This window comes from Stegastes partitus, unplaced genomic scaffold (genome assembly GCF_000690725.1).
Source record: "Stegastes partitus isolate 25-593 unplaced genomic scaffold, Stegastes_partitus-1.0.2 Scaffold181, whole genome shotgun sequence".
Taxonomy (NCBI): Eukaryota; Metazoa; Chordata; class Actinopteri; family Pomacentridae; genus Stegastes; species Stegastes partitus.
This window is the reverse complement of record NW_007577912.1, coordinates 159,588-180,974: the sequence shown is the minus strand read 5'-3', so window position 1 is coordinate 180,974 and position 21,387 is coordinate 159,588. Positions and strand designations below refer to the sequence as shown.

General features: G+C 43.1%; 1 protein-coding gene across 2 annotated transcripts in view; it reads left to right on the top strand.

Moving 5' to 3' along the window:
- tnika (TRAF2 and NCK interacting kinase a) overlaps nucleotides 1-21,387 on the top strand; it is a 72,335-nt gene that overhangs the window by 33,752 nt on the left and 17,196 nt on the right. The window contains exons 3-15 of one of the 2 annotated variants that reach the window (XM_008280095.1): nucleotides 2,248-2,304; nucleotides 3,326-3,451; nucleotides 6,024-6,134; nucleotides 7,571-7,661; nucleotides 7,983-8,113; nucleotides 8,195-8,249; nucleotides 8,660-8,738; nucleotides 8,889-9,064; nucleotides 11,003-11,069; nucleotides 11,170-11,368; nucleotides 13,419-13,535; nucleotides 16,279-16,491; nucleotides 16,823-17,347. In XM_008280095.1, the coding sequence (XP_008278317.1) occupies nucleotides 2,248-2,304; nucleotides 3,326-3,451; nucleotides 6,024-6,134; nucleotides 7,571-7,661; nucleotides 7,983-8,113; nucleotides 8,195-8,249; nucleotides 8,660-8,738; nucleotides 8,889-9,064; nucleotides 11,003-11,069; nucleotides 11,170-11,368; nucleotides 13,419-13,535; nucleotides 16,279-16,491; nucleotides 16,823-17,347 (1,947 nt within the window). The remainder of the gene's footprint in view (nucleotides 1-2,247; nucleotides 2,305-3,325; nucleotides 3,452-6,023; nucleotides 6,135-7,570; nucleotides 7,662-7,982; nucleotides 8,114-8,194; nucleotides 8,250-8,659; nucleotides 8,739-8,888; nucleotides 9,065-11,002; nucleotides 11,070-11,169; nucleotides 11,369-13,418; nucleotides 13,536-16,278; nucleotides 16,492-16,822; nucleotides 17,348-21,387) is intronic. The other variant, XM_008280094.1, reaches the window with a different exon arrangement.

Genomic DNA, 21,387 nt, shown 5'->3' with positions numbered 1-21,387 from the left:
TATGGAGAATGAACCTGTTGAATCACCAATTTTCAACATCTCCAGCCCTCACCATCAAGGGACCTAATGAGTGATACAGATTTAACAATAACCTGGTGCTTCACCATTCTGTGAAATACGAGCGTGAAGGGACGAGGGCAGAGCTCCACTACCTACATTATATCCCAGTTAATAACTGTACATACTGAACAGCATCCAAATAAGTCACAAGCTATTCATCAGGTAAAGTGAGTTTTGGCGAGCCTGTGGGCGCAATTGATCTGCTCAAAACGGCATAAAAATACAATGTGAAGCGGCGAGAATGACTAATGACCGGTTGCAGGGTGCAGAGAGTGTTGTGTTAGTGTAAAATCACTCCTGCAAATTAACTGCGAAACAATGAAACCGACGACTTTTTTAGCCGTGATTTTGACTCCGTTCTTGCTGCAGCGTTCCCGGCCCATGTGTTGGCTGGAGCCCCCCGTTATCAGAACGGCCTCTTCCATTAAAGCCCTCAGGAGGTGCTTTAGAGCCAGACTCTTAATGCCATCTGGTTTATAACAATTCCACCAGGAAAACAGTCCTGCCCTTGTTTTGAGTGTGTGTGTGTGTGTGTGTGCGCTTCCTTGATTCCTTGGATTTGTTTGTTTGTTTGTTTGTGCCACTGCTGCTAAGCTGCTCTGCTCAGACTATAACATGCTAATCAGTTATGTCCAGACAGGTGGAAGTAATAGCCGTCAGTGGTTTTAGCGTCTCCCGCCCGCTTTGCTTCATTAGTTAATCACAGCCACAGATGCTCTGTTGCGAGCGAACCACTTGGGCCTTCCATTCGCCCCTCAGCGTCCAATCTCCCGGTTTGCTCGCCTCGTGGCTCCCCCAGGCATCTGCCTAGCCTCCATATTACACAACAGCCAGCTCCGCGGAGTCGTATCCGTCTTTTTGTTTTCCTTCCATCTCTTATATCTGAGACGCTGTCACGTGTGGGTTTTTTTGTTTTATTGATGTAAATAAATCTTGACCAGCATCAGAAGACATTAAGGAGTTTGTTAGTCATTAAACAGACCTGTCAGTTGGGGCACTCCAGGTTGAAGACGCTGAATCACGACGTCCCTGACAAGAGTTGAAGTGAGGACCATTGCTGCGTGTCGTTCCCCATCTTTGTCTTGCGTTTCCCCACAGCCTCTCCACTATCAGGCAACAATGAAGGCAGTAAATACCCCAAAATACTACGCCTGTGAATGTGAATGTGGTGTAACAGGTTTCTTTGAATTATATGGATTTCGCTGATGAGCTTACACTATGTGGACATATTATTTAAATGGCATGAGGGTGGCTCTCTTTTATTCTGGCAAAATCACCATAGAAACTTGTTATACAGCTAAGAGAGAGTTTGGAAGGTAAATTTGCTGTATGAAGGGCCACATTTTCTTTCCCTGACCGTATTCTCTATAAGCAGTATTGATACAGCTGCGGGAATACATTGACTCTGTTGGATCATATGTGAGTAATGCAGTCTAAGTACGGTAGGCGAATGCATCGTGCTGCCATGGGAAGCTACACACATTCAATTGGTGATGCCGAAAATGCCTGAATATGTTTTGTTTGGTCCATTTTACACAGCAGCTAATAGAGCACAGATTAGGAAATTGGTTAGCCTCTTGTTGTTCATCGGGGAGAAATTCAATCAGTAACATTATTTCCCTTTGTTTTGGCCAAAAACTGTTGATTTTCATCCTTCATTATAAGAAAACGTCAGACCTGAATGCACTTCTTGAAAATCATGTATGAAGTTTAAAGTTTCAGAGCTGTGATGTGTCATATTAGAAACAAATATACTAACTCACACACATTGCTCTCTTGCAGTATTTGTCGTAGCAGCGCTCTAATAAATCGTCACAGTCTTCACGACCCTCCTCTGTAACAACCTGTTCCTCTTGACTGAAGTAGCCAGAATGTGATTAGTCGATTTTCTGAGTCAAATGACGCGTGAAATGCCCACTTTTAATAGGAGTGTGCACAGAGGCTGATGAAGAAAACCTGGGTTAACAAATGGGGCTGATGATCATCATCATGGTTCTGACATAGAAAGTTTCTTCAGATCATATAGAAACGACTGATTAGCTATGCAAACGTAAGCAATCATGACACTGTGTTATATTTTGTCATTCAAAGTGTGCACTGTTTTGCTGCATTTTCTTAAGAAAACTGCTAAACGGACACTCTCCTCTCTCTCCTCTCTCTTCCTTCTTGCCTTCGTCCTTTCTCCAGGGTCGCCATGTTAAGACGGGGCAGCTGGCAGCCATCAAGGTCATGGATGTCACCGGGGTAAGACACACACACACTCTTATCTGGCGTTCGCTCACACACACACACACACACCCACGTACCCATGCACAGAAAATCATCTCAAGTGATTATACCACTGTCGACCGTGTCATCTAATTATGAGCGATGAGTCAGTGCAGTGTGTGCGTGCATGCACGAGTGTGTGTGATGTGGCAGAGAGGAAATGAGGACAGGCCTATTGCCATGGTAATATTAGCTGGAGGTATTAGGACAGCAGTGTGGTCTCAGGCGTGTCTGTAAAGCAGGAGGGAATCTCAGCTATATTTAGAGATCCTCTCACCCAACGCCTCCCTGTCAGCGCTCAGCTGCCAGCAAAACAATGAAGGACTGCAGGAATCCAGCAAGCAAGGAGCTAATGAATGAATGAATCAATAGCAGCATGAATGAATGAATGAATGAATGAGGAAACGTGCAGGGTGCATGAAGACGAATGAATGGGCAAAAGAGCAGATGTAATGAAAAAAATGCACAAACAAATAAATGAAACTGTGATTAATCTGCTTAAATGAATGACTGTATTAATTACTGATGAAAATTAAGTAAAGTGCACACGCAGAATTGCTAACTTAATGAGCCGCCACTGTAGGAAACAAAAAAATCATCTTGCTAAAACAAACGTCTTGGTTTTCTTCACCAATGAACGCCAAATTAAATTAATCAAGGCGCAATTTTCTGACACTGTCGATAATAAATAAAAAAAAAACAGTCACACTTTTAAGTGATCAACAGCTACCACAGCAGCTGCTTTTGGCTTTTGTGGCTGTAACCCCCTAAAAGCAAAGTAATTAGAAAGTAATGGCGTTATTGTGGATAATTTAGGGCCCAGCTGTGCTGCTTTTGCAACAACAGTCTTCAGATTTTAAATGGATTCAAAATGCAAATCCATCAACAACTTGATTCCTCTTTTGCTCTATCGACATCCCATTAAGCTCTTTGAGGGGGTCACAAATAGAGGTCGCGCTCTGACGCCTGTTGATGTTTCTGTTCTCGTGTGTGTCAGGACGAGGAAGAGGAGATTAAAGCAGAAATTAACATGCTGAAGAAGTACAGTCACCACCGGAACATCGCCACCTACTACGGAGCTTTCATCAAGAAAAACCCTCCTGGCATCGATGACCAGCTCTGGGTACGCCATTATTTGTGTCTGTTTTTTTTTGTGTGTGTGTGTCACAGGAGGAAAAGATGGCTCTTAGAGAAACACAGCAGAACAGAAACACTTTCCATTTTTCAGTGTTAAAGCATATGACAAAAGCAAATGTGTGCAGTGCACCCATGCACATAGTGACCGTAGCTTTGTGTGCACTGGACTATGTATATATATACTTAATGTGTGTGAAAAATATATAAAGGAATCAGTGTGTGGCTGGCTTGCCGCTGCAATAAATCATGTGTTAACGCGATCTAAGGGAGCTCTCTCTTCTCTGATCCGGTAGCATTCATCACACAACAATAGGAGGACACACACAAGCATATGCATACAACACACACACACACACACACAGCAGCCAAACGTACTGCCTGCATAATTCCCCCTGACTCAACAGCTGCTGATTTTCCCCGAGTGTGTTAGCGAGCATACGTCGAGGCGAGCTGGTGTGATTTTTACATGTGTCGTCTTATATTTATGCATACGTGAGGCGTGTTCCCGTCGTCTTTGCGTGACCGAGGACACGTGCGCGGCCCTGGATGAGGGGAGTTTGGCTGTCACTCGCCAACTTCCTCTTTTCCTTTTTAATCCACAGTGATGATTAGGGGTCGAGGCTTGAAGCAGAGCCAGAACTGACCAGATGAACTTTTGCTTGACAATCTCTGTGGATGTGATGCAGAGGAGAGGATGCGAGGATGTCAGGAGTGGTTTTGGGAAAATCAGCAGAGAAAGAGCGTCTGTCACATGACTGCGTGTCTTACTTTCTGTGTTACTAAATCTATTGCAGTCATGTGATTGTTGGTTTTGGGTGTTTTTCTTCTAAAATGGGTGTATTCGTGCTAACATCTAATTCACTTTTATTCTGTGAAAATGCGTCAGTGCAAGAGATAATTTTTAATTTTTATTTATATCATTTTTCAGATTGTCGGTATTGGTAAATTATTGGCCGATTATTCGTAAATTAGATTTGCTGCTTCAGCTCTGACGCAGTCACCACTCTCTGTCTGTGGTCTGAGAAATGTATCTCAAGCAGAGACTGCAAAAACTGAACAAGAAACGCCACAAATGAGGAAATGAGCTACTCGCACAGTGGCTCAGGCTACGCTAACGACTAGGGGTTAAGTTAGAAGGCAGCCACAGATTACCCTGAAACACAGTCTGGAAAACAATAGTTATAAAAGGCTTTTAGATGTAGACTTTAGTGGACAATAAAAGTGATAGAACAGCAAAAGATTGAGAAAACAGAGAAGAACAGCAGACGTAACTGTAGGAGACAAACTGATCAATGTCGGTCGATACCACATAAATGAAGGAGAACGTCCTAATTTGATCAATCCTATTTCTTTTTTTACCTTTTCACTTATAGTCACTTTTATCAATGAAGATTCCCAGTCATGAATGACACATCTCTGCTATCACATGTTGTACACATAATGTAACATATATCGGGTCCAAATATAAGCTATCGGCCTTTCTTGATTACCAGTCGGCCCTCGAAAACCCATATTGGTCGATCCCTTTCACTTTCATACAAAACGTAGGCATGCATGATATCAGTCATCATTGGTACTGACCACTACACGGTTTAAAAGGAAATACTAGCCCAAAATGAACCTCACCAGGTAGATAATGTCTTTTCAAAAATGTTGCATGCAAATAAAAATGGCATGTTTCCCGTAAAAGGTGAAGCAGTTTTTAGCCCAGTGAATGCACATTTGAGTCGGCATAATAATGTCTTAATTCCACTTCAGTGGGAACCTGGATGTTCTCGGCAATTAGGTAGAGAAAGTATTTGCATATGTTGGTAATTGCATCTGCAATTGACCAAAATGAGTTGGAAAATACTGTATGGAAAAATGGTAAATATCACACGCCATGCTTTCCGCGTCAAGGAGACTGTTGCTGTGATTTAGTGACTTTTTTCGAGGCCGATTGTCTCTGAAGCTCGGATCAAAGTCCACGGTTTGGGATAAAACAATACATCAGTTGATATTTTTTGTGTTTAAAGAGATGTTGAACTAAATATTGTAATTTTTACGTAGCTGCAGTGATCAGTCCTTTATTAATTTGTGCAGTTTCCAAACAAACATTAAACAAATCCAGCTCCAGTGAAGGCAACACGTACATAAAATGCTGCAGATAAAACATTTTTGCTGTAGTTCTTCTTAAATGGCCAAAAAATAGGCCATTACTGAAACAGTTTTATTAACATGATGGCACATAGTATTACCTGCTGACAGTGCACCATAGTGACTGTGGCTCAATCCTTTAATAACAAGGAAAAAGTGAAACCTTTGTGGTTAGTTTACATATATTCATAGAGAATATAAGTGCATTATGGTGCTTATGCTGGTGCTAATGGGAATCCTAATAAACAAGAAACAAGAAAGTGTCTGCTGCATACATAAATAAACAAGTAATATTATTTAGTAGTTTTGTTACCACAAAAGGGTCCTGTTTGGAAAAAAAAAATACTAGCTTGTCTGGACTAATTCTGATCCTGATTGCTGGTTTTGGCAGTCAATAATCAACTTTGTATGTATGTATGCAGCTGGTCATGGAGTTCTGTGGCGCCGGCTCGGTGACAGACCTGATCAAGAACACCAAGGGCAACTCTCTGAAGGAGGAGTGGACCGCTTACATCTGCAGAGAGATTCTCAGGGTAAGTAGCCATGTTAGCAAGTCATATCTTGAACTTCTACGACAGCAATTAACAGCAAGAACCGAAACAGTAAATCAAGTAAGTCGGCATGAGAAACCAACAGAGAGCCAAAAAAAGATTTGGAGTTTCGGTTTCTCACACGTTTTGACTTGACCTGATTAATTCATTATCGTTAGCGTTCAAAATAGTTCCCAAGCAATGTAGTTAAAGACGAAAAAAATAGAAAATGAATCATTATTTTAATACTATTCTCTTAAAACTACTGATACCATGAAGAAGCCGTGCTTGTGTCCTTACTTCCTCGATATGAAGCCGTTTCTTAAAATGAATGTTATATGATTGACACATAACTATTCTGTGATAGCAATCGCAAGTTTACAGCCTCTAACTCTCTGTTGTGGACTGATGTGAAGCCACGTATTGAATTTTCCTGGGAAAATTGCTCTCATTCGCCCCCCCCGTGTCTTATCTCTGCGATCTGTTGTGATACGTTTTGGGTGCTGAGGGCTCCGGACTCGAACAGAGAGCAGCAATATCACTGCATCTTGTCAGTTATATGCAGCAGCGCTGCTCTGAACAATGATTTCTTTTCATCCACTTCTTTTTTTTTTTTCCTTCTTCTTTGTTCACCCCTCATCTCTCATCTTATTTTGCGATTTTCTGTTTTGACTCGATCTGCTGCCTCTGCCCCCTTTACTGTTTTATGCTGTCTTTATCACAATTTCTTATTCTTTCTTTTTCTTTTTTAGTGTTTTTCCCAATTGCAGTATATTTCTCTGTTTCACTGTTTCGGCTGCTTTACCGTCAATACAAGAAGCTTCAGTAAAACATTTCTGAACCTGTAAAGACATAAACATCTGACACGTAGCTGTGTTTTGCTGCATTTATTCAGCCTTTTAATGCATTTAATTACACTAGTAACAAGGAAAATCTCATCAATTCAAGAATAAAATAGAATTGAATCTTTATTTGTCATTGGACACGTGCAACAGAATTGCATGCAAACATTAAAGTGCATCAGTGAGACATATATGAATAAATAAATAAAAGAAAAATGCTTCTAAGCTAACTATAGAAACTTTATTTTAAAAAGCGAAGGAAAGATTCTGAAAAGGAAAAGAAAAACACAACATAGCACACATACCAGACATTTTATATTGCACATTTCAGGACAGACAACACACATGCAGACAGGCAAGACTGAAAATAATCAATGCTGGAGTTTGATGTTGCAGCTACGACAAGCATTTTTCCTTGTGAGGAGTTTTTTTTTTTGCACAGGGAGGTCAGAGGTCAAGCTGGGCTGCACATTAGCAACGCAGAAGCTGCTTCTGTATTTTAGAAATGAGCTTATTATATAATAATAATAATAATAATAATAACCACAATTAATGTCATTGCTGCGCTGACTCACGGCCTCCTGTCTCCGTCTACAGGGTCTGACTCATCTCCATCAGCACAAGGTCATCCACAGAGACATCAAGGGACAGAACGTCCTGCTGACTGAGAACGCAGAGGTCAAACTAGGTCAGTCTGTCATCTAACCCCCACTTGACAACAAAAAAAAAAAAAAAAGTGGCTTCAGGAGCGGGAGGACAGTAGGAGGTGTAAAGTTTCAGATGGCAGCGCGTGTGGCTTTTCTTTCTTCTTTTTATGCTGAACACCAGCCTACTCGTCTCTTTGTCGTGGTGCAGACTGCTGAAGAAGGGGTTCTCTCTCTTTCTCCCTCCTCTTGCCTTAAATCCCAATGAGGAGGGGATTATAACAGTGTGCATGTGAACTGGGTGTGCATGTTGGGTGTTTAGAATCAGTCAGTACAGCTCACTGGTTCTGTCTGTGTGTGCGTAGTGGACTTTGGTGTTTCGGCCCAGCTGGACAGAACAGTCGGAAGGAGGAACACGTTTATCGGGACGCCATATTGGATGGCGCCGGAGGTCATCGCCTGTGACGAGAATCCCGACGCCACATATGACTTCAAGGTGATTTTTACAGCCTCCTTTCCTCTAAAGATCCTCCCACCTTTCCGATCACTCTAACTATTTATATTGCTTCGGTTTCAGAGCGACTTATGGTCGCTGGGAATCACAGCGATAGAGATGGCCGAAGGAGCACCACGTACGTACCCACTCAACACCTCGGTTACACATCATTTCTTAGTCTTGGCACAGTAGATCGCTGCAATCAGGAGTCAGATCTCTTTTTTTTTTTGTCCAGGCAAGTCATCTGGAGCTGTAATTTTAATTAAGGAGCAGATAGAAAATTGGTTGTCACATTGCCAGGCTGCTGCCCGATGTTTCTTTTATTCATTATCTTATTCCTAGAGGTGCAGTTGTTATCATTACAGGTGACAAGACGTGCTGCCTCTACTCTGATTAATTTTAGTTTAAAAAAAAACAAAAACACAACTTGGTCTGGCCAAGATGCTTGATCACAGTAATGGAAGAAAATCATTTGGTTATGGATGTATGATAATGTTGCAAAAAAAAGTCAAACTAACCTCCCTTGTCTACTTTCTGACTCTTCAGCACTGTGTGACATGCACCCAATGAGGGCTCTCTTCCTCATTCCACGCAACCCGGCCCCCAGACTCAAGTCAAAGAAGTGGTGAGTGTGTGTCTCGACAATTGCGTTCCGTATTTGCAGACACGTCTGAGCGAGAGCAGGGAAATGAAACGCAACACGGTGAAGTCTGCCGCTTGTGCCGTGCTTTTTTTTTTTTTCAGATGCATTTCTGGTGTCTGTGTGTGCTTTCAGGTCGAAGAAGTTCCAGTCCTTCATAGAGAGCTGTCTGGTGAAGAGCCACAGCCAGAGACCCAGCACAGAGCAGCTCCTCAAACACCCGTTCATCAGAGACCTGCCCAACGAGAGGCAAATCCGCATCCAGCTGAAGGACCACATCGACCGCACCAAGAAGAAGAGGGGCGAGAGGGGTGAGCGACTACTCCATTCAAAACAGCTGTACACATGTGGCGGATGGAGTATTAACAAGCTTCGGTGACATAAAGAGAAAAGTTATGGTGACATTACATATACATGTACACCTCTGAAACTAGTTCTTTTCAGGTTAAGATATATAGTCTGCTTTATTTGGGGTCTTTTATGGTCACTGGGAATAAGCAAGTGCAGCTTGTGGCTCATGCTGCAAGTCTATTCCAACCCAACAGTGGAGCACAGCGAGGAGTCGGCTGGTCTCGCTGTGTCTCGCTGTGTTTTTAATGTGAAGCAGCAGGACGAGATGCTCGGTTTTGCTCCAACGTGCTGCAGCGCTGATACGCCTGCAGGTGACTAAACAGTGATCAATGAGGCTGATATGATTGGAATAAAATTAAAAACCAGGATACTGAATTACATGCAGATGTTGTAATTATGGACGCAGTGGCCAACAATGAGTGTTTAAACAGGTAATTATGCAGTGGTGGAAGGTAATGAAGTACATTTACTCAAGTACTGTACTTCTGAGGTACTTGTGCTTTACTTGAGTATTTCCATTTTACTACTTTTGCCACTTTGGGATTCTACTCCACTCTGATTGTTTGACAGCTTTAGTTGCTTTTAAACTGAAGGATTCACACAATATAACAAACTTTTACAATACAACAAATTGTTAAAGCGTAAATCCACCTTCTGATGTCTCAATAAAGCAGCGTCTAGTCAGGGTCACATTTGTTTGAGTCGGCTTCACCAAACAGTGATTTTTTTTTTCCTCCCCTCCCGACTTCACACATGGTTTCATTTCAATAAATGTTCCAATATCTCTCCAAAAAAATCAATGATTAGAGAAAAAGTCCTGAAAATGAAAGTGTATCTGTTCTTCTTTACGCTCCCATTAATCATCTGACAACCCTTCAGATTTATCTGCAGTCCCTTTATTGGAAACTTTAAATAAAGTAGTGAGAACCTGCAGCGGCTGCAACATGCTGCTAACACTCAGGCTGCAGTGTGAAGATGTAAATATGTCGTATTTAACCATCAGAGGCATCGACTCATTGCTTTTATTACAATGCAAGGAAAGATAAGTAGGTTTTTTCATGCAGGACTTTTTGCAGTATTTTTATATTACTAAGGATCTGAATACCTTTTCCACCACAGTAACTACAAAATCTAAATCTACCGAATGTTTATTGCAGAAAAACTGATTTATCTAAACATCCGTTGAGTGTATGACTGACACGCTTTCTCACACACATGAATACACACTCACTGCATGAACAAAACGTCTGCCTGCGAGGGGCGGGGTGACGCACACACACACACACACACGAAGTCTCACGCACATGCCCGTCACATTCGTGGTTTGCAGCGAGGCGGGAAATGAAAGTGACAGACTTCCATTAAACTCCACCACGACGCGAGAGCACGCTCGTGAGTGTCTGAGTGATAGACTGACAGTGGGACACAGAACAGCGTCAGTAAGAACCACATTAACCGCTTCAAGAAACAACATACTGCAGGGCGGACGTCACGATGATATATAGAAATGTCTTGTCATTGTGGGGCCTGAGAATTTCTCCGGCTGTCACTTTGTCACACTCCCGAGGACGGGTCTTGTGCGGATGTGTGCTCGGGAAGAGCCGGGCCACTTCTGCGACTGTTATGCTTTAAGCCCCGGCCGACTGAAAGAGCTCCGAGCTAATGTTCTCCACCTCACCACACACAGTAAAATTACAATTTATACTCTTATTCAAAGCGGCTAAAAGAAAGTGCCTTGAAGGAACGAGGACCTGGGAAACGCCTGAATCGTGAGCGGTTTGGTAATGAACGGAGGTAGTTCAAGTGAAAAATTCCAAACGTGGAGTGGAATGGCTTTGCTCTCCACTGGTTATTGCTTGTGTTTTATTTCTTTTATTCTTTCTCTCTCTCGCCGTCAGATGAGACAGAGTACGAGTACAGTGGCAGCGAAGAGGAGGATGAAGAAAGAGACATGGGTGAACCAAGGTCAGTGTCTTCTTGACACAAACACACTCTTCTATACCCATATTTCACATCTTTCTTAAGACCTCAGAATAATACTGCTCTTTAACTGGCCCATTCCCAGCTCCATTATCAACATCCCTGGTGAGTCGACCCTGAGGCGAGACTTCCTGCGCCTGCAGCTGGCCAATAAGGAGCGTTCGGAGGCACAACGACGGCAACAGCTGGAGCAGCAGCAGAATGAGGAGCACAAGCGCCTGCTGTTGGCCGAGCGGCAGAAACGCATCGAGGAGCAGAAGGAGCAGAGGAGGCGGCTAGAAGAGGTGAGACGGGTTTGGTTGAAGAGGAAGCATGTATTTACCCCCAAAAAGCCACTGACAGGTGAAGTGAATGGCAATTATTCTTGCTACACATCAAAGTTCTGCTGGGTAACCTTGGGTTCTGACATTCATATTGATGCTACTTTGACTTGTACCAACTGCCTAAACATTGCCCCCAACTATAGACAAACACACCTTGCAACACTGCAAAAATTATTGAGGAAGAGCTCGAGGAACACGACCAAGAGCTTTAGCCATTGAACAGGCCTCCAGACTCCTGAAATCTTCCAGTTAGTTATCTGTGGGATGAGCTGCCTAATCCGTCTGAGGCCAGAAGCCACAGGACCCAAAAGATCCTCTGTCAGTGTTGAGGTAATAGAACCACAGAAGACCCCCATAGAGCTCCTGTGTTCATCCTAGACGGGTCAGTTCTGGTGATTCAAAGAGGATCTACACCAGGGGTGCCCAATCCTGGTCCTCGAGAACCCCTATCCAGCATGTTTTAGACGTTTCCTTCTTCCAACACACCTGATTCACATGATCAGCCCATCATTAAGCTCTGCAGAAGCCTGATCATGAAGATCCTGATCATTTGAATCAGGTGTGTTGGAAGAGGGAAACATCTAAAACATGCTGGATAGGGGCTCTCGAGGACCAGGATTGGGCACCCCTGATCTACACAATATTAGGCAGGTGGTTTTACTGTTGTGACTGATCGGTGCAGCTTATCTCACTGTGGACTCCTTTCCAGCTCTACTGCAAAGTCCTGCACAGCTATGGAAACGATACAACCTTTGCTAGAAGCAGAGAGAACTCCAAAGGGTCTTCTCTGCAATATGACACAGTTAGAATGCCATAAATAATAGAAGAAAAAAAACATTTGAATATTTACAACAGTTCAAAAAATCTGGAATCAACATGTGGAATATTTTGTGTCCACAGTTGTCACCACTACGAAGAGAAAATCTAATGCTATACATACTGTAGATACTTCACTAGTTACCTTTATAATTAGTTTTTGTCCTTATATCCTATCTAACACCAAAAAGTTCACAAAAAAAGAAATCCCTGAGTTTTTGTGAATGACTGTTGATTGCAGCTAAATCACTAATACCTTCACAGTTGCACCAAGAAGCAAAGTTAGTTAGTTAGTTAGTTAGTTAGTTAGTTAGTTAGTTAGTTAGTTTATTTAAATTTTGGATAATGCAAATGGTGTTATTGGTAAATTTTAAATGAGACATGTAGAATAAAGTAATTCTGATGAACTGTCGTGATTTTTAAGCGTAGATTTGGTTTTTTGACTGCACATCACAGATTGGTTCAGGACTGTTGAAAAGCTGAACATCTCATGAGTCTTTCTGTTTTTACAGTTTCTGATAAATGCTGTGATTTTGGAGATTTTTTCAAAGATGACCTTCGGGGTTCTGAAGGTTATTGGCCCAAATAGGAATTGACCAAAAAGGATATATTTGACCTGCTTGCAGTAAATTCACAATCAACGCTACCTTCTGTGAAACCCTTTAAAACCCATATGAAAACATAATCGGTCCTCGTTCTGGATGCTTAAGCTTACATTGTTTGAACTCACCATTGTGGTAGAGGACGGAGGAAGAGCTTGTTACAGAGACACACACAGCCTTTTCCCCCAGCGTGGCTCTCTTAGTACCAGAGAGCAGGCTTACAGAAGGAAATCCTTAGCCCATAATCTGTGTGCTTTCTCTGGGTTCCCACCAGGCCTCGCCTCCCAACGCACGGCTAAGCACCATGACTCGACTCAACTAACATGACCCCACCGCTCAGGGCCAAGTGTGTGTCTGCGACGCCGTGTGTCCGACGGCAGGCGTGTTAGTTAGAGTGTGAATCTACTGTAGAAGGTGTAAAACACAACAAGAGGTGTTCCACAGAAAAAAAAAATCAAATGGAATGAGGGGCACAAGTCTGAAATTTGAAGCTCTTTGTGGAAGCATGTCCTCCTAATTTGTTGCATGGAAACAGACGATCGGTGTGTTGATGGCGGATCTTCCATGTGCTTCTGTTCTCCCGACAACAACAGCAGCAGCAGCGAGAGCGCGAGCTGAGGAAGCAGCATGAGAGGGAACAGAGGAGACGCTACGAGGAAATGGAGCAGCTCCGTAGAGAGGAGGAGAGGAGGCATGCGGAGAGAGAACAGGTTCATACACTTGCTAATATATTATCTTCAAACTGCAAATACAGTATGTAGACAGGCAAGTGTGGTGCTGCAGAAATATGATGATGATTCAAGGCTAAAATACCTTTTATGCCCCGAAACCCTGTTTTCTCTTTGCTTGTTTCTTTCATCCCAGATGTCTTGTACTGTCTTCCTAAGATGCATTATATTCTTCCTGAATTACCTCCGGGATATGTTTTTGCAAAAAAATTTTTGTATAGGATTTCAGTTTTAGACACAGAGGACCTAATTACATGGTTGCTCTGTGATTTTTCTTTGTTTTCCTGTTAATGGTCACATTCTTCTTTTTACCGTCGGGCAACCCTCTTATTTTCAGCTCTTGCTTTATGCCTGGAAAGGATCACACCTCCTGCATCTTTCCCCTTAATTTCCCGATAGATTTCTCCTAATTCAACAGCTACTTAGTTTCTAGGACGACATCGGGATGCTTAGAATTGCCCAAAGTGTGGGAGAAGTTCTGTAGTGTCAGCTAATGTTGATCTTATTTCATGTTTGAAAAATGTAGGAAACACGTATATTTGTGAGGTAATGACTAATGGCTAGACTGCTGCGATACAACATGTTGCATTCCATTACTTATTATACTCTGAGGTCCTGTTGAGACCCAAGGACATTTTTCAGGTCTCATAATATTGTGTCTAAATGTCAAAAGGAATTTTCTTCTTCAACAGTCGTCTTTCTAGCTGTGCTATTTGCAGCCGATGATAAAGTGTCAGAACCTGGCTCACAGCTTGACAGGCAAAAGCTGAATGTTTTCAAGCCTAAATATGAAAATCTTTTTTTAAAAGTACTAAACAAAAAGTATTAAAACCAGCTACATTACATAAAGTTTTCCTAAACTATAGAAACCCAGCCCCTTAGTCTCCTTTCTCTTCGTCCTTTAGTTGTGGCAGATCTTTTGTTTGAATTTCTCCTTATCTGGAGTGATCCTTCTTCTTCCTCGCGCTCACTTAATTTCCTATTTTTGTCATCCTTATGCACTCTATGGCAAAAAGCCATTAAAAGTTACTTATGGGAATTGAAAACTCCTCCTATAAAGTTTTAGAAAATAAAGAAAAATGACGCTGTCAGTACAGCAAAGTCAGGTTTTCATCGTGTGTCTGAAGCTTTCTCTGAGATCCTCTTTCTAATTTTTCTCCCACTCTTTCTTATATTTTGACTGTTCTGTATCTTTCTTTCTTTTTTAACTGTTCTTCCTCTTGTCCTCTCAGTGAACTGCAGTTCTGATGTGTATTTTCTGTCTGTCCGGCTCCCTCTTTATCGCTCCGCTGCTCTTCCTCCCACGCTTTTCAACTGTTTTGGAAAGATATCCTTGCCAGTTTTCCTTTGTAACGTATTACGATTGTTTGAGGACACTGTCTTCTTCACTTTGTCTGGCTTTCTTTACTATCATCTTCTCTCCTCATTCACAGCCACTTCGGGATATTATCTCGTCTATTCCTCCTTTTCTGTTTGTGTCTTTCTCGCTCTCGAGTGTTCAGATTTCCCGATCTTTCTCTCAAAACCCTCTCTATCTCCTTGTGCCGACATGCTGCTCAGGAGTATATCCGTAGACAGCTTGAAGAGGAGCAGAGGCAGTTAGAGATTCTCCAGCAGCAGCTACTACAGGAACAGGCTTTATTGCTGGTAATCACGGCCCTCCCACGTGCTACTACTGCTCCCCCATCTGTGCTGTGTGGTCCCTATCCCCAATGCATGGCCCCCCGAGTGCAAGTGGAACGGAGGAACTAACAGCGAAGGGAATCCGCAGCCAGAGCTCCCTCAGCCTGTTAGCTACAGATTTTTTTTTTTTTTTTGGGGTGAGGGGGAACATGAAACAATGAGTCGCTTATCTCTAATGCCTGTGTGGATTTAGTCACATCACTGATTGCATGTACGCTATCGTTAAGTTGGCTGGATCTCAAAGGATTCCCCAGAGGGTGCAAAAAATAATGTTTTGGCAGTCCTGTCATGTTGGCCTACGCAAAGAGAAAAATAGGACATTGTTGTTTTCCACGGAGCGTTTCTCTCAGTGAACCAGTGTTGTCTGGGGCAACAGTTGAGCTTTATGAGTTCAAAGAATTACGGAGTATGTTATGCAGCGTTAGTCTCGTGCTCCTTTCATCCAGTTAAAAATTTAGGCGGCGGAAAAATCTGCGAGGAAACATTTGAGATCCACCCTACATGAACGCCACGAGCACCAACACTGAGCCATGTTGTGGTGTCTCCGTCCCTCCCCTCCGCTTCCCTGTTTAATATTATTTACCAAAACCCAAGTCTGATTTCCTTTATCCATCATCAGCATTTGTGCTTATAGTTGTGAAAAGTGTGTCCTCATGTCGTCATTATTTGTGTTTATCGTGTATTTTGTGACTGCATGACTCAAATCTGACACCAGCGACAGACTCGTGTCACTCTTATAGTATTTGCAAATACAAACACAACAAGTGAGAGTATTTTGGGAACTATTCAAGTCATGCTGAAGATTTTAACACATGGATAATAACAATGATGCTTTGCAACTGCTATTACAGCTGCCTCTGGTTGCGAATTGAAAAGCTGTGTTGGTGTTGATCTCCGTCTCCCTCTGTGCCTTTCACGACCCCCTTGTTCCTCACCCTTTCTCCCCACATCCCAATCATTCTTCCTGTCTTTCCTCCTCTACTTGTGTCACCCATTTTTCCCTTCCTTCTCCCATTCACCGTCTACATTTCTACCCCTCCAGGAGTACAAGAGGAAGCAGATTGAGGAGCAGCGACAGGCAGAGCGGCTACAGAGGCAGCTCCAGCAGGAGAGAGCCTACCTGGTGTCTCTACAGCAGCAGCAGCAGCAGCAGCAACAGCAGCAGCAGCAGGAGGGAAGGCAAGCAGAGAAGAAGCCGCTTTACCACTACAAGGATGTCATCAATCCTAATGACAAGCCCGCCTGGGCTAAAGAGGTAAGTCCCAACATGCATGACGTACAAGAAAAGAACATGCATGAATGTCTGAATATGTGATGAGTTTTGTTCCAAAATGTGGAATCGCTTTTCTCAGATGACGTAAAGTGCCAAATGTTTTGGAAGTCAGCTCCCATGAGTAGCCTTCTTGTCTTGTGAGTGTCTCATCCAGCAGGTCTTACCACAACCAGCGGTCCTTTGAGGAACAAGTGTCAAGATCTCGCTTTTTGAATCTAAAGACCCTTTTTTAAATGGATGTTGCTGCCTTACACTGTGATGTCTGTTTTGTGTTTGTTGTACTTGCTTACCCTCCTCTGACTCTGACTCTTAGGTCCTGAAGCAGCAGCATGCTCACGGTAACCCACCTCGCTCCCACCTTCGACATCACCAGTCATTCAACCAACCAGCACCAATCCCCGGCTCCCACGCCCAGCCCAGAGCTCAGGCCCCTAAGCGAACCCCCTCCCACGCCGCCCAGCTCCTCTCCAACCACCTCCCAAATATACGTATTTCATTAGAACCTGGGGAACCCCTAGATCCAGGGTTGAAGCAGGAGATAAGTCAGCAGGTCAGAGAGTTTAGGGCGCAGAGACACAGCGATAGGGGTCGCAGCCCGAAGGGGGTTAGTCAAGGGCCAGTCAGTCAGCCTAATCCAGTACCCAACCCTTATTCACCTGTTCCCAGCAGTCACAAAGATAAGCCCAGAGACAGGCCTCTATCTGCCCCCAATCAGGCAGCCATCCAGGGGCTATTGTCTCCGGACCCACAGCTTAAGGCTCCTCATCTGCATCCTCCAGGAAAGGTCCAGAGTCCCCACTCTGGTTCAAACCCTGTTTCCATCAATATGCTCAAACCGGTTAGTAATCATCTTCGCAGCAGGTCACACTCACCCTGCAGGAGAATGGACGTAGACATAGAACCTGGTTATGAAGGAGGGTGGCACGCACAGATGAAGCCAGCTCGTAGCTTCAGCAACATTATGATGTCCTCAGACCTTGAGGACTTTGACGAAACTGACCCCCTCTCTCAATCCTTCCCTGTAAATGTTCTCCACTCTGCCCTGGCTAGACAAAGGAACTCCTACTCACCTGCCCCAACCAGTGGCAATTTTCTCCAAGTCCCTGACAGCAGTTGCTTCCCTTTCCCTCCTTCTAGTAGGGTCAGATCAGTGGAGAGACTGGGGCAAAATGCAATTAGAGGTAGCTCCTCGATGTGTGACCTCAGTGCTTCTGCCCCTGAAGGCTTACTGAGACAGAACCTCGGTAGTCTACAGAGCAGACACTCCTCTGAACACCTGGAACGCCGCGTTCCAGTCAGTTCACCTCCATCAGCGTGTCTTTTGTCCCCCACTTCGCCACAAATCACACCCTCATGCTCCCCCACATCCTCAAGATCAGGGTCCAGCATTACCTCCCCTCTAATGTCTCCTGATGACTTTTGGCCCAACGCAACCATGATACGTTATCCACCTGTCCAAGCCACCCTCCTCTTGCCCAACCAGAACTCCTTTCCTGTCCTCATCTCACCTGATACTACACCTCGCTGCTCCCCAGGAGGCTCTCCCTTTGGATCCCAAACCCTGATCAACATCACACTTGTTGGAGGACAGTCCTAGACTCTTCTTCAAAGCAAATGTATATAAGAACACTTGTACTTCTATATTTGTGATTAAAATAGTGTGTTTTCTGGACCTTAGCCATCACAACTAAAATTCGAGTCCCAACCTCAGCTGTTTAGTACTAGTTGAAACCATATGGAGGTTATGATGAACAATTGTCTAATTAATCATACAATATACAACAGAAACGAGTACACCCCTGTGCAATATTGCTTCAAAGTAAAATGATTCAAAATTATATCACCTCTCTGTAATTGCATTATCTCTGTAGTATTTCCTCTCATGAAATAATGCCAAATACTTTAGAAAGACTACATTGAAAAAACAGACCCCTAATTATAAACTCAGTAAACGTGGGGGGAAAAAAGCTATTGGCTGCATCTGGACATGGGAATGGATTGCCAGAGGATTTGAAAAATCCGACTGTTAGACATAACAAAGGTAGAAAAAGATACAGGAATATGGCCAAAAATAACTTTGGTGCAGTAATCAGAAGATACAAAGCCGTAGTACCAGTAATCAGAGCTGCAGTGGTTGTCTGCCTGAAGTGACACCGAGGAAAATGCACCACAATCTAGCTTTGAAAAACAGAAAGCCAAGTAATTCAGACTTAATTCAGACAAAAAAAAACACTAGGACTGCCACAGTGAATGCAAACTCCTGATAGTGAAGCATGAAGGTAGGAGTGTGATGACAAAAGGTACGAGTACCTGCAGATGTTTCAAAATCCTGGCTGATAAGATGACCCCGAGGCTCGAGGGACGTGCAGAAGAGGAATTTACCAAGATGATAACCACCCAATGCACAGTGCCAAAATCACACAAGAAAGAAACCAGTGAACACAGTGAGCTGCCCAAGCACGTTGCCTGACTTGAGTCCAGATGAACAGAATTAGATAGGCAGGGCAACTCAACCGCTCCAAGAAAGAGTAGCTGGAAAATATTCTCTAAAAAAAAGTGGTGCATGTCTCGACAAATGTGTGCAACAGTTGCAGACTGCACTCTGAGGAAAACTAAGACTGTCAACAGAAGTAAAGGTGGATATAAGCAGTACTGAAAGAAATAAAGATTGAAATGACTTAAGTTGCACTGAGTTCCTAATGAGTATTTATAATATAGTAGATCCAAACTGTTCAACTTAGAAGTTTAGCAGATACTGTAAGGTGGTACAATTTTGTGTCATTTAATATTTATTTGATATCGTACAGGGGTGTGACGTTGTGTACAGTTTATGAAGTCAAAAAGAAATAACAGTCAAACATGTCACTTTTGAGAAATCCCTTCACCTCCAAGGCCTCTAAGGTTCTTACAAAGATAGAAGTATGCAGATAAATACAGTGTATATTAAAGATTTTGTATATACCTATAAAGTGTACATGTTTTACTGGAAGTTGCATATTTACTTACTTGTTTTATAAGGTTGGAATGGTTTTGTTTTATATACTGAAAATATTCCGTACTGGGATTGGGATCCAGAGGAGAGATGCCGATGTTCAGGGACAGTCTAATATCACCCTGATTTAGATGTAGTTTAGTTTGATCTACAACCCTGCACCAATGCCCCACCCTGCCAGCCCCCATGTGACCCTTATCAACCCACAACCTTGGTGAGCCTTCTCCTAGACATATTGGGTTTGATGGCATCGGGGGAAAAAAACCCACCCATTCCAGCTTCCTTTAGGTCAGTCAACCAGTCAATCATATCCCACCTTGGTGATGGGTCCTGGCTAAGTGCAAGTGGTGGTGGGATCCTTCTAACAAACCTGAAGATCTGTCATCCATCTGTTCTTCTTCATCTTTTTTTTTTCTTTGTGTAGATGCAGCATTGTTCACTCTGTTTTCCCCCCGTAGTAGAAACAGTTTTTGGGTAGTAAACAGGGAGATGGGTGGCCAACAAAGAACAGACAGTAATCAGAAAATACAGAGCAAGCCGTAGTACCACTAATCAGAGCTGCAGCAGTTGTATTTTCTAAAGTACTAATTGCACAAACAGAAACAGACAGACTTGTGATTCAGACTTGGAACAGCCGTCATCAGTCGAAGTGCAATGGGAAAATAAAAAACCCTTGCTTTTTATTTGTAACAAAGCTTTTCAGTCAGGACTACCATGGTAAATGCAGATTCCTGACAGTGAAGAACGAAGGTGTAAACTGGTGTTAAAACCGAAATGCACAAAATTAGGATTTAAGCAGCACTACCCAAAAGCTTTTTCTTCTGTAAAGGGGGCTACTAACAGTGATCTCTCTCTTTCTTGTAGGTCAGTCAATGTTTGTGCTAATTGTGATCGCGCACTGCCTCCACAGGTCAAACTCGACCGCATTGATCGCGGCAGCACTTCTCCTAAATCACCGATTGTTCCTTTTCCAGTAGCACATTGTTCCTCAGTAGCTGCCTTTCGTGCGAACAGCTAACAAAGTATTTTAGAACTTTTTTAGCCGCTGTAGAAGTTGCAAAATCATAGTTGACTTCCTCGCAGTCTGCTAACACAGATTTGAGGAATGGCGCTGTATGGCATAGTTGCTTTGACCCAGGTCATAATCTTTGACTAATCCTGCTAGATTATGAGCTCATGTAGAATTACAGAAAGCCTCCAAAGGGGATGGTTCTCATTGCACATGCACATTTACCTGGAGGGGGGGGGGGGCAGCTATCAAAACTATGCCCTGCTGAGCCATGACTCAATGCCTAACCTATCATTCAGTAGATTGTGAACACTGGAAAAGTGTGATTTTGGCAGTTGGGAGCTTTCCTTGGAGCCTTCTCTTACTGCATAGAAGATAATCTGATAATCAGATTACACTGGCAAGAGCAGCTTTCAGCCTTCCTCGCACAGACATAAAGTATAGTGTGTATTTGCATCGATACACATGAGCACAATTGAGTTGAAAAAGATACCGAGACTCTTAACAAACAGCAAAACATGTTGTTTTTTTTTATGTGCACAGACTGCCTTTGCACATACTCACTCCCTTTATTCTGGTTTGAATGTGATGTCTGCTAAAGGAGATTAGGGATCATTCTTGACCTTTGTCTACAGCCACCAGACACTCTTACTTCTCAGCTGTATGTGGGACTTAGAGAGACGTATACACAAACAGTTACATTGAGGAGGGGGGGAGACGAAGATTAGGCAGATGGTGGTGAACAATGAACCAAATCCACATGTGCCAGTTAAGATTTGAGATATTCATTTGATGAGGGCTGCTGTGGAAGTTTGGATTTGGTTTAGCTGTGCTAAAACGGGTTACGACAGGAAAAGCAACACTTCCAGTTAATCGC